A 13625-nucleotide genomic window follows, 5' to 3' on the forward strand; every position below is an offset into this window, starting at 1 on the left:
ACAAGAGGCCGACTCTGTAAACCGCTTAGAGAGGGCTGTAAAGCACTATAAAGCGGTATATAAGTCTAAGTACTATTGCTATTGCTATCTCTATTCCCCCCTCCCTATCTCTTAGCACCATTGTGGCAACACTGAAGCTTCCAAGATGACCTCAGTCAGGCCAGCTTTAGGGTTGACACCGGCTTAAGATGCTGCTGTCAAAATAAATAAATAAATAAAAGCAGGATCCTTACCTCTGGTTTTGACCAAGATATTTCCTTTTCAGCAAACTTATTCAATTACCTTGTAGTTGACACACACAAAATGAGTGAATTAAGTCTGATTCAAAAGAAAACTGTTTATTTGTTAAATGTTTATCCTGCCCATCTCACCTCTAAATTACCATGTAAAGTTTTATTTCCAGGCCAAACCTGGAATAATTATTGGTCAAGAGAAAGTTGACATTTGTGTCCAGTTAGAATGATATGTGAAATAAAATTTCACAAGGAAGATTAATTTTAAAGGATCAGTATCACTCCTTTTCTTAAATTCCTCTGGAAAACAGCAAGTATTTTAAACAGAACTTTCCTTACACAGAGATTATTTAAGTTCAGGTTGTTATAAGCAGACCTTAAGCATAACCTTAAAAGAGGTCTCCCCATAGACACATTTGAATAGAAATATTCCATATCAACTTGCTCTTTTCTACATTTGATGCCAAACAGAGCAAGAGAACAAAGCCATTTATCCCAGACTTTATTTAATTGACAGAAACAAAAGCCCAATAACTGGAATTTTAGGAGAAAATAAAAAGGGGCATGTAAAGCCAATAATAAAGAAAAAAAAAACTCCAGATATTCAGTAAGAAGCACAAAGAAGCAATTTATATATTATATAGAACAGTTTTCAATCTTCAAAACCCCAACAAGTATGCAACAAAATAAACTTAATTTAACAACTAATATAATAATATAAAATAAGGTATTACACCGTGTAAATTAAACTGTGTATCACTAAGCTGTCAGCTACTGCCTACATCTCACTAGACAAGAACAAAGAATTCGGTTTCAAGAGCAGCTTCTTCCAGAGGCTTCACAATGGATGTGAATGTGCAGAACCCAGAAAGTACAGAATGCGCCAACACCTTGCTACTTAAATAAGTTTCCTCATTTTATAATTAAAAAGCCAGAACTCAGAAAGCCCGTAGCCCCTTTCACAAGTCATTCTATAAGACCAACCATCCCTGCAAGACACGGAGCCGGGTGCCAGGTCTGATACAGCTGAAATCCTTCCTGATGACCAGGCTCCACTCAGAGGGTCGGAAGTTGAACTTCGCGTTTCATGTTTCCAGAATCAAGATCTCCCGTGCCAGAATCGCTCGGCATCTCTACACTTAACTGCTGATTACTCTAGTGCAACTTTTTTTTTTCTCCTGCATTAAAGAGAGATCCAAGATCTCTTGTGGCTGATGTGGGCCAAATGGCTTTATTCTTGTCTTTCTTCCTCAAGACCTTTTGAACCCATGCACAGGGAGCGAAGAGAGTGCGCTAATTTGAACAATTAAAAATGGATGAAAACACTAAAAAAGAAAAGAAAAGAAAAAGACAATGCCCCTTTCTTGCACCCTTTCCTTTTAGTTTTTGGACAGTAAGTGAAATTGGATAGCATTTCCCATCCCAAGAAAGCAAATGTTTTGAAACTGTAAGACGGTATTCTCCTAAAGAACTGCGGCCTTCTGATAAATCCAATTAACAGTACATAGTCAATATTTTATTTTGTCAACTATCTTGATGGCCCAAGATATGACTACGCCCAGCCTTTCTCCTTACTGAAGGCTCACACAGAATCTGTAGAAAACAGAACTCAGTAGGGAGAGACATCAGTAGTGCTCTTCAAAGAAACAGGAGTGAGAGAGTTTGAGGCCTTTTGTGGTTTCAGATGAGGAACCTGCCAGCCTTTTCACAACATTCATTATAAATATCGGAAGAAACAGAGCAAGAGGCAGGCAGGTGAACCACAGAGAGAGGTTTTCATTGGAAAGCAACAAAAACACCTTCATTCGGTTTTGTCGTCTTTGCGGACAGCGCCTTCACTACGGCGTAAAGGTGAGAATCATCCAACTGATGACGAAGTAGAAAAGGAAAATGGGGTAGACGACCAGAGCTTTGCGGTTTGGGGGTTGGCTGTCTGCCAGGAAGGCTGTAGAGGCTGGGAAAAGAAACAAGGAAGATCAAATGTTGGAAAAATAGGCACCAGGAATATAACCCATCCAAAAATATCAGCCTCACATCTGCATCCAAAAAGAGACGTGGCTCCTTGCCAGCCCCCACCTCTTCCCTCCCCAAGGGACAGTACCAACTAATGCTTGGATCGGGCCCAGAGCAGCTTGCTCAGCTTGGCCAAGGGGGTGGGGGGTGGGGTGGGGGCCAAGCAGAAAGGCACCCCCTCCACTGGCCACGGCAGCATGGATGAAAGGCTGGTCTCCACACTCCAGGAAGGAAACCTGGGCCCACCTGGAGTGCAGCCTCACCATGAGGATTCCTGACTTCTCAAAATCTAAGCTACTCTACACCTCACGGAAATGGCAAGAGCCAACTTGGGAAACAATCATTATTTTATTTTTTTATTTATTTGCACATCTTCCTCCTCCCATTTTCCCCACAAAAGCAACCCTGTGAGGTGAGTTGGGCTGAGAGGGAGGGACTGGCTCAAGGCCACCCAGCCGGCTTTCATGGCCAAGGCAGGACCTGAGCTCAAAACCCGCTTTCTAGCTGATGCCTAGACTGACTCATTACAAAAGCCAAATAAAAAGGCTGTAAATAAACCAACTGTTCAGCTTTCTAATGGAATACTGATTCTTCTGCAATTTTAATTAATTTTGAAAACCGGTGTGATGTGCTGATTAAAGGTGGGTCAGTACTGAGTACTGAAGTGGCCCCTCAGCCTTAGAAAAGTGGAGGGTGACTCTCTTGGCCCAGCCTGCCTCCCAGAACGGCTACAGGAATGAAATGAGGTTCCCGTAGAAGCCACGCCGAGATCCTGCAGAAACGGCAGGATTATTATGTACAGTAGATACCTTGGTTTCCTTCATAAATTTAACAACTAGGGAAAGCTTCCAAAAGCAAAAACAGAAAAAAATGTTTTTAGAATAAGATACTGTATGTAAAACAATTTGGATTATTCTTACACCGCTGAGGGTACCAGTCCATTAAAATAAAAATCTATTTAAACAAAAAACAGGTACACTTATTCCAATTGCAGTCAGAAGCAGCTATTTGCAAGGGATTGTTGGGAAAAAACCTGAACTCGGCTGTTTTTCTCCTTGCAAATCCTGCTTGAAAATAGAAGAGCAAAGAGAAGAGATGACAAGATGGAAACGCCGGAGGAAAATGGCTCTGTGCCTCCGTCCAGCCCAGCTTGGCCATCCAGGTAGACCTCAAGTGAAAAAGCTGTTCATCCCTGATCTATAGCGCCCCTCCTCTTTTAGACTGAAAAACTCCCCAAAAGGAATTGTGCTTCTAAAATTCAGCAAGTCAAATAGGATGGAAATATGAATACAAAATCATAATCCGGATAACCTAATTGATACTAATAGAAAGCAAGTAAGGTATAAATTTCCTTTTATTATTGAATTAACATTAACATATTTACTCATATCAGGAAATATAAATAAGCCAAGTCCATATAATACTTGATCCCAAAGATTAATTCTGCCCAAGACAAGGGCAGACTTTTTAGAAACAAAGCCTCAAGACGTCCCAAGGGCAATAGCATTAAAAATTAGAAGACTGACAGCACCTCTTTTTTTTCCACCCAAAAAAGATGCTCTGAGACCTTCAAGACTATCTTGGGAGGCAGAAATGCTCAGATATTACTTTAGTTTGAGTCCTCATGTCAAACTTTTTTCATTCATTCTCTTGTCCAAAGTTTGTCCAGAAGTCTTTGGTGTTCTCCAAGCTTGGCTGTCTCCTTGCAGACATTTTATTTCCCAACTAAGTAACATCATCAGTATGAACAAATGTGGGATTTTCTGCCTGGTTATATAAAGTAGCTTGCCTGGCCAGTTTTTGTGGGGATATGGTTTCTTTCTTGGTGTTCTGTGATTATTGTTTGCTCCTTCACTGCTTGTCTGTAATCTGCATAACCATCCACCTTCCCCTCCTTTCTGCACCTCCTCCAGACCCCAATCTAAGTCATCCATTTCATGCATTTGGTGAAGTGAGTTATAGCTCTCAAAAGTTTGTGCCTTTTAATAACATTAGTCAGGAAAGGGGCTATTGGACTCTTTCCAATTTCTAGCTACTTATAAACTAACACAGCTCTCCTACACTGCGTATGCTACAGTGTTGGTGAATTCGTTTTCTGCTGCTCCTGTTTTTTTAAACAAAACTTGTAACGCAACCCGCAAGATTCTGATCAACATAAGTGCTGGGATTATGGCATGTGGATGGAACTCAGGAATGACCCAATGATCCTCGTTCCCATGCACTGAGATAGTTCTGACTGTTTCCCATTCCCAACTTACCTAGAGTTGACCAGCCGAACATTGTTATTACGACTAAAAGACGCACAATGAAGCCAGCAGTCCCACTGTTCGCTATCAGTACAAGCCTGCAGACCAAAAGAGCCACGGTGAGGGGCAGGATGCAGTAGCCCAGGACACAAAGGCTCTGAAAGAAAGATCTGGGTGAAAAAGAGAGAAGTCTTGGTTAAATGCTGGTAACGTGAAGAGATGGGAGAGAAAAACAGAACTATAGAACTACAGCCAGACAAAATGGGCCCTAAGCTGTCTGCTATCCACCCGCCTGGCATTAGAAGATTTTAGAAAGCTTTCACAAAGCCAATTGTTTTAGCTTTCTCCTTGATGAGCAAGCCAGTAGCAAGAAAGTAAAAATTTTAAGATTAAAATGTTTAAAGGCTGTTTTAAAAATTAAGATGTTTAAATTAGCATAACATAGGCTATCTAAAGCACTCTGCACTCTTGGTTTAAAAGGGCAGGATCCTTAGGTCAGGGGGATGTCCCAATTTGTATCTCTTGGGCCTCCAGAGCCCCAACAGAGCATGCTACGGATCTATTGTGGCTTTTTAAACAACAAGGGTAACTTGCTTTCAATAAGGCCCACAGTACCTTAAGAGCTTCAAGATAAAAACATTCTAAATAAAAACAGCCTACTTCCCAAGACCTGAAATTGCCCCAGTCAGGTATGCCTCTATCATCCTAAGGCAAAAACTGTCTGTCCCTGAATTAAAGCGATTCACCAAGGAAGTCCAATTCTTCCCCCACCTCAGAAGACAGCTCTAGCGGTCTCTTACATGGTTCCTCCCAGGAGCTTGGAATTTAGCGTTATGACAACTGCTCCAAACCAGATGATAACAAAGACTTCTGCAAACTGAGGGCCTCTGTCTTGTGTGCTATCTGCCGCTCCTCCCTGAAGCATTCTAGAGAAGAGAAATGGATTAGGACAAAGAAACAGACACCTCTTTTCTGATTTAATTATTAGGGTTTCTCTTTCCTGTTTCAAAATGTATTAGTGCCTGTAGGCTACAATTGGGACAACCCACTGCAGCTAAGCTGGACTGTCCTGGAGTAAGTATCTAGACACCTGAGAATGTTTTAGCAATCCGGTCAGACAATGGCATTATAATCTTTTAAAGGAAATAATTTTTGTTTACTATTGTGGCACTCTTTTATTTCTCTCTGTGATGATCTAGGTATTCTTCTCAGATAAGAAATGTGAGACAGAAGTACTGAATAAAAACTGTGGCAGAAGAAGCCTTGTTCCACTTGACTGTCCCATCCCTTGGCCTAAGGCCATTAGCACAGAAGAAACTTAAAAATTGGTGGGGTACATTTATAAAGGAAAGGTGGGTTGTAAGATCTGTAATTGTTCAGCACAGAAACAGTGAAGTGCAGGCTCTTATGCAATGTACAGATTTCAAGATTCATATGCATGTTTATTAAACCAAGCCCATACATTTGGTCCTTGAAATGATGCTCTGTTGGAATTTGTAATATGTACAACTGCTGTGTTGCATTTATATTTTGCAAGTGAACAACACAATTTTAGAGCATTAAAGTGTGGGGAGGAGGGGGAAATAATATAAGTACTTACAGTGCAAGCAAAACACACAGGATTAATGGACCCCATAAATCCCCTGCAAAGAAATAAATCATACAGATGATTTCCACAAGGGAACACAAAACTGACAACCCCAAATGGCTATTTCAAAGTTCTCCCTCCCTCTTGTGTTACTCTCTATTCTGAGGCAAGTATGTTTTCACAGAATTTAGCACAGTTTAAGGTTTTCAACATTTCTGGCACCTACAGTCTCTGAGGAGGGCGCTGCTTTTTTTGGGATACATGACATGGACAAATTTCTTTCCAACAGCTTTTAAATCCCGCATCTGAAAAATTCAATGAAAGTTCAGTCAAAAATAAGTTTAGGTAAGATACATTTACATAAGTCATACCAATGGTAATTGAAGTGATTTACTTTCTCTTTTCTTGTTTCTAGTGCTGGTAAAAATTTAAACCTACAAATTCCAATGTTGATCAAAGGGGATTTCACTACCCAGCTTCTTATTCAATCCTGCAAACTAAGTGGTTCATTAAAAGGATTCATACCTCAAATGAATTACTTTTAAACTCTTAAATTACAGTAATTAATAATATGCAAATATACCTTCAAACTCAATACAATATTCCAGGAAATCCCAATTCCGAAAGCTGACTCAACAGGCTTGCGATTTCTTGGAATACTGTACTGAATTTGAAAATGGTTTTTTTACTAAATAAATATTGCTTATGAGAGACCAATTAATGCAGATAGCAGAAAAAACATACAAAAAATAATTGTAACCAGAATCCGACACAAAGCAACTGAAGCTCTTTTGTAATGGCTTCATTAATATTGCCACAATAAACTGATTAATCAAAATCATCCAATGTTGATATCCTCGGATGGCTTATTTTTGCAATTTATTGCCAAGAACACTAAGAGAAATCTGACGGAAATCTCTTCCCTTCACCAAGGTACTTACAACGGTCTCTTTTACTGGTTCATCTAATGTGGAATAGTCTTCGTCTGGGGTATCAGAGCCCACAGGAACAGTAATTTCTCCTTCTACAGGAATGTCTTCTGATATTGACACATTTGCAAGACCTGCAAACTGTTTACACAAGGTTTGAAAACATATTTACTCAACATATCTACCAAGCAATTAATAGCACAGCAGGAGCATTTGCATTTGAAAATATTTTTGTACCTGATCAATCCCAGATAATGTAATATATAACCAGAAACATGCAGAATATTCAGATGTTTAAGCATCCCAAACATGAACTGTCCTGAAGTGACCTTCATTTCACAGTTGGAATGGCTCTAAAACAAGTCTGAATGCTGACGAAACAGCCATTCTGGTATCAGAATGCTTGGATTTCAAGATGGTTTTTGCATTCACTACTTTTCATATCTAAATTCAGATATTCACTCTCGCCCACATATCACAGAGAGGGACATGAATAGGCCAAACCCACTTAAGGAGACTCCATATTAATATTCACCCTTCATGGAAGGGCAATGGGACTAGATGTACAGCTGCAACAAAATGATCAGAGATAACTGGATTTTGTACATGTACCTTGTACCAATGGGCTGAGTTTAGTTCTATTATTAAATACAGGCAGTCCTTGACTTACAACAATAGAACCCAAAATTTCTGTTTGCTGGGAGACATTTGTTAAGTGAGTTTTGCCCCATTTTACGAATTTCTTGCCACAATTATTGAGTGAATCTCTGCAGTTATTAAGTTCGTAACCTGGTTGTTAAGTGAATCCGGTTTCCCCACTGACTTTGCTTGTCAGGAAATTGTAAAAGGTGATCCCATGACCCTGGGACACATCAACTGTCATAAATATGAACTAGTTGCCAAGCATCTGAATTTTGACCACGTGACCATGGGGATGCTGCAAAAGTTGTAACTGTGAAAAACGGACGTCACTATTTTCAGTGCTGTTGTAACTTTGAACGGTCACTAAATGAATGTAAGTCAAGGACTACCAGGGGCCTAAGCAATCATTTTATTGTACATTTTTAAATCCTATTTTGAGAACCATACAGGAAACAACTTCTTCCTTTCTAAATGTGTTGGAGAACAGCAAAACGTGTGCAACTTTACAAGCCAACCTTTACTCTTTCAATATGTCTATATTTGTGGCATATCTTTTTAACCAGGATCATCAGCAAAACTCAGAAAGCTCAAACTGCCCAAGGAGCTGCTGATCCAGTTCTACAGAGGAATGATTGGGTCTGTCATCTGCACCTCTATAACTGTCTGGTTTGGCTCTGCAACCCAACAGGAGAGACACAGACTTCAGAGGATAATTAGGACTGCAGAAAAAACAATTACTACCAACCTCCCTTCCATCGAGGACCTGTATACTGCACTAACCAAAAAGAGGGCTGTGAAAATATTTACAGATCCCTCACATTGACTGTTTCAACTCCTTCCCTCAAAACGACGCTATAGAGCCCTGCACACCAGAACAACTAGACACAAAGGCAGTTTTTTCTCTGCTAAACAACTAATTCCCTCTACACTGTCCAACTATTTACAAAGTCTGCACTACTATTGCTATTACTCTTCTCGTCACTCCTTATCACCCCCCCCACTTGTGACTGTATGACTGTCGCTTGTATCCTTACAATTTGTACTGACTGTTTCCTAGTATGATTTGATTGCTTGTTGTAACCTATGACTATTATTATTAAGTGTTGTACCTGATGATTCTCGACTCTTGACAAATGTATCTTTTCTTTTATGGACACTGAGAACTTATGCACCAAAGACAAATTCCTTGTGTGTCCAACCACCCTTGGCCAATAAACTATTCTTATTCTTATTCTATTCTAAAATAATTACAAGATTTTGGGGAGAGGACCGAATTGTCTCAGAATTAAAGATACGTTAAATCTTAACATCCTATTTAGAAAGCTCTGTGCACTAGACTGTTCTCCAGCTATTTTCCAAAGATAGAAGGAAACTACTATGTACCTAAAACGGGGGTCCAGATTGTTGGGGGCAACAGGCTGAATCTGTAAACCGCTCAGAGACCAGGGCTGTAAAAGGTGTATAAGTCTGAATGGAAGGAAGGAAGGATGGGGCTGTGCAGAATGCAGCATTGCAGACAAACTCTGCCCACTGCCAGCAGCTCGATCCTGACCGGGTCAAGGCTGACTCAGCCTTCCACCCTTCCGAGGTGGGGGAAACGAGGAGACCCAGAGTGTTGGGGGCAGGTGGGGGGAGGCAGAGGCTGAATCTGTAAACCGCTCAGAGACCAGGGCTGTAGAAAGGCTAAGGGCGACTGCTCTTCAACGCCATCCTAGGCAAACCTAGAAGGTCGTAGAGGAAGGAAGGCGCTGATCGGGGGCTCAGCCTCCCACCGGCACAACCAGTCCCTTCGAGCCCCAACGCCTAATCAGCGGCGAGGCACCCGGAGCCTCGGGCCACGCCTCCTCCTCCTCGGAGCTCTCTGCCTGGGTTCTCTGCCTGGCCGCCCTGGGGGTCCCGAGCTCGCCCTCGGAACAGCCCGCCGCCCCTCCTACCAGCGGCTTCGTGGCTTCGTCGCCCGCCGCCGGCTCTCCATCCGCCGCCGCCGCCGCCGCCATCATCTTGATCCGTGGCTGTGGACGGGCGACGTGGAGATGGCGTCATCGCCGCGCGACGGCGCCGGGATGACATCACTCGGCAGGGGTTCCTCCTGACGCAGGCCAGTGGACGCCCCCGGGGGGCGGGGCGTGACGTCATCACGCAAAGCCGAGGAAATTCCGGGGACTCCTCGCGCTTCGTCCCCTGAAAGGCTTCTGTCTCGTCGCTCCCCGGTCGGCCCGGCGAGAGAAGCGCTGCCCAGAGGCCTAGCTGCGGGTCGGGCAGCCGCTCAGCGGCCTTGCACCACCCCCGCTGCTCAGGATCAGGCTAGAAAGCCCCCAACCACCACTCTCTTCGCTAGTCCTCGACTTACGACCGCGGTTGACGCTAACATTTTCATTGCTCAGCAAGGCAGATGCGGAGTGAGATTCGCCCCACTTTACGACCTTTTTGTCCCAGTTGTTAAATGAATCACGCTGCCATTAAGCGAATCTGGCTACTTCCATTGACTTTGCTTGTGGGCAGCCATCTGGGAAGGTTTACAAATGGAGATGACACCTAAACTTCAAGTGGTCAATGGCTGTAAACCGAGAACTACCCGTAAGGATGTTAATGTGATCCTGAGGCACAGCATGGAGAGTATTTACAGGGAGACACAATTTTTATTTCTTTTCACTACAAGTACAAAACGTTTCACATGGATAATTGTTCCCTTCAAAATAAAGGAACCTGAAATTGCTGTTAAAATAATAGTGGTATTTAGAATTACAGGAAAATTAATACATACAAAAAATACATGAGGTATTTCACCCTCGAAATAAATAAATGCAAAGAAGCAGGAACTCTGAATTCCCAAAGATGTCCCTACTTTTTTCCTGTTTTGGAAACAACTTTCTTTTACAAATAATAAAAGTTTCTATCATCAGTTGGGATTTATTACAAATGAAAACTAAAACTAAATACAAATACATTTCAATTACTTTGAAATGCTTCTATTTCCAGTCTGTTAGTATTTCTGATAGTATGAAAATAAATAAAACTTTTAAAACCCAAAATGAAAATCTTTGATATCCTTTGACAGCCAACAGTTTTCCAGTGCTGTTGACTGGGAAAAGCAAACACCAAATTTCTAAGCTGTGCTGTGACTGAATTTTCAAAAATCTATTGATTCCAAGCTTGTAAATCAACAATATTTTACCTTTGTGTTTACTTTGTTGAGAATAAGTATTGTGAGTGAGGTAGACAAACGATGACCTCTTTACAGGAGATTTTGTGAAGCAGGAAAAACAGATTTCATTCAGCACTGTTTCTTCCACAGTACAGTTGCAAAACAAGTTCTCATTGCTTAAAAAAACATTCATTTCATAGAGAGTCTGTATCACTACAGTAGTCTTCTAAACACTAATCATTTACACTCAATATAAAATAAAGAACAGGAAGAAGTTTTGAAATGCAATTCTTCTTTTTCACATTATTCAGACAGGGCAGTTGACAGGTAAAATCTTCACAACTTTGGACATTGCAGCAAGCCGATGCCAAAGGATAATAATATGTAATAATGTAGCAATAAGATTCATGGGTCTGAGTGATCCATTTCAGTTTATGAGACTTAGTACCTGAAACCCAATTCTGATATTTGTTTTTTATTCAAGAAAAGTCTTTAAGGTAGGTGAATCACTTGTACAAGATAAGAGGCTTCACATGGTATCTGATGGCAACTTTCTCACATCAGTCTCCCTGACTTACAATGAGTAAGTCTAGTTTAGAGGAATTATTCTACACTGTGGTTATGGTAGAGATAGTCTTCTTCTAAAGGAGCCAGCCACTCTGCACCCTCAACATCTGGTTAGATCTTATATAAATCAATTTATCAAGTGACTATATTATTCTTTGAGGAGATCTCTATAACTCCTAAAAAGAATGACCTCTCCCCTGGATTAGCACATAATGAACATGAGATATGGGTCCTAAAATTAGGACAAGATACAAAATACAAATACATTAAGAGATGTTAAGATATTAAGACCAATGAGATATTAAGAGCAATTAATTAGAGATAATTAATAATTTGGTATTCTGATTAAAATAGGGGATAAAACTTTTCCAAGCTTGTTTTAGCCAACAAAATGTCATTCACAAAATAACCACAACAAAATTTTCCAAGGAAAATTCCTATTACATGATCATTAAAAATAACTGTATATCTTGGAAGATCAGTGAAGTAAATCACTATAAGGACTCCTAAACAATGGGCTTATATCAGGGGTGGGACACGACAGGGTTAACTACCGGTTCGGGATTTACCAGCTTCCCTGCCAGCTGTAAGCAGAGCCTGTTAATTGTCATTAGCATGCTGCTTGGCTAGAAGCAGCCTTTGAAACAGCCCTCATTTCTTGTTTTTTTAACTGCAGCTGTGCCTCGCAAGGCAGCTGAAGTTGAAAAAATCAGGAAATAAAAATCAGGTAAGAGCCCGGGTGGGTGGGTGGCCAAAAACATCAGCAGACATAGAACTGGTTCTATGTCTGCTGCTCTTCAGAGCTACCGGTTCTACAGAGGTGGACAGAACCGGTAGAAACCCACCCCTGGCTTATATTTGTGTTTACCCAAAGATTCCAGTGGCATTTGAACACACACATATGCAATGACAACCACAGCTGAATTTGGACATCTATCTGCTGCATATCTGCTTAATGGCTTCAGAGAAGCGTGCATTTTTAGTTACCAGCTGCAGTCTCATATAATCCACGAGAACCCAGTCAACCAATTTATCAACTGTGTCTACATTTCAAACAAACCTGGCACTGACAATGTAAGAAAGAGCAATTTAACTAATCGAAGTCATTTCAATCTATTAAAGGAGGTGATAAAAAAAGATAGCTCCATATTGAAGCTGTGTTACAAAAAAGTTTGTACCAGAGACTCTATAGTCCAGCGATCTCCAAACTTGGCAACTTTGAGACTTGTGGACTTCAACTCCCAGAATTCCCCAGCCGTTCATGCAAAGTTGCATCCACCAAAACGATTCCACGTGGCAACAGCCACAGCAGTATTAGGTGAAAGAAAAGCCACACAATTGGCTTAGTATCCAATGTGTTAGCATCCAGTTCCAAATACAATTATCTCAATTGCCATTCAAAACCCATCCTGATCCCTCCTGTCTGAAACCCACAATGACCACACCAAACGCTTACTGAATTCCAGCCCTTATACAAGAAACACACCTTTCCATTTCTGACCGGCAGGAGATCCCCAGGTATCCTTATATTCCTGACAGAGTTGTCATTGGCAAGCCAGGATGGTGAACTAATTAATTAATTACTAACTGAATTGATTAATTACTAACAATGTCAGAAAAAAAATGTACAGATCCAATGAAGCCTGTTTAAGCCTGACTCAATAAAGCAGTCTTGGCCTTCCTTCCTCCCTTCAATTATTTCCCTAACTACTGGCAGTTCTCATGGCTCCCAGCCCCCTCTCCTGCCCCCCGCTCCCCCCACAGCACAATGGCTTTGCTTTTAATGTGTACAAGATAGGAAGAAGGAATTTATGAGTGTTCCAAAGGTGGCAGTGCCAGGGGGCAGTGCTTAGGAAGTATACAAAAATCAAAGGTGTGAAACTGAATAATTTTGTTCCTTCCCAGCCAGCGAGCAGTCCTGGTCACATGGTTTTCCATTTAGCAACTGCTTTGCTTAGCAGATTTGTAAGCCCAAATTAGGGTTATTATGTGAGGACACCTCGAACCCACAGCAACGTAAGATAATTTTTCAGGGATCATTGGAGTATTGTAACTTCCTGCCATGCCCTGAAAATAAACCACATTTTCAACAATCAACAAAGAAACCTACTTAAGCTCCAGGGTTTTCAAGTACTGTACGGTAACTCCATCGTGAGGTGGAGAAACACACTTCACCTCTGTTTATACAGGGAATTGAATTCTGGAATTGACAACATGATGGTGGATTGTCAGATACATCCCCGAGATGACAAAGCCATATCT

General features: G+C 41.3%; 1 protein-coding gene across 1 annotated transcript; it reads right to left on the reverse strand.

Moving 5' to 3' along the window:
• Positions 1-317: 317 nt before the first annotated feature.
• On the reverse strand, positions 318-9667 carry YIPF6 (Yip1 domain family member 6). The gene is made up of 7 exons (XM_026678552.2): positions 9586-9667; positions 7022-7150; positions 6307-6385; positions 6093-6135; positions 5293-5418; positions 4505-4662; positions 318-2187 (listed from the first exon to the last, which is right to left on the reverse strand). Exons 1-7 carry the CDS (start codon positions 9649-9651, stop codon positions 2072-2074), a joined length of 717 nt encoding a protein of 238 aa, XP_026534337.1. The 5' UTR covers positions 9652-9667; the 3' UTR covers positions 318-2071.
• Positions 9668-13625: the final 3958 nt, after the last annotated feature.

This window comes from Notechis scutatus, chromosome 10, assembly GCF_049901735.1.
Source record: "Notechis scutatus isolate UNSWTSFEM ecotype Mainland chromosome 10, rNotScu1.2, whole genome shotgun sequence".
In the NCBI taxonomy this organism is placed as follows: Eukaryota; Metazoa; Chordata; class Lepidosauria; order Squamata; family Elapidae; genus Notechis; species Notechis scutatus.

Excerpts from the sequence above, each read along its gene's own strand:
- YIPF6 (XM_026678552.2), bottom strand. The coding sequence starts at position 9,651 with ATGATGGCGGCGGCGGCGGCGGCGGATGGAGAGCCGGCGGCGGGCGAC. Across the intron at positions 6,386-7,021 it reads AACCAGTAAAAGAGACCGTT|ATGCGGGATTTAAAAGCTGT; the intron begins GTAAGTACCTTG and ends TGAATTTTTCAG. Across the intron at positions 5,419-6,092 it reads CTGTGTGTTTTGCTTGCACT|AATGCTTCAGGGAGGAGCGG; the intron begins GTAAGTACTTAT and ends TCTCTTCTCTAG.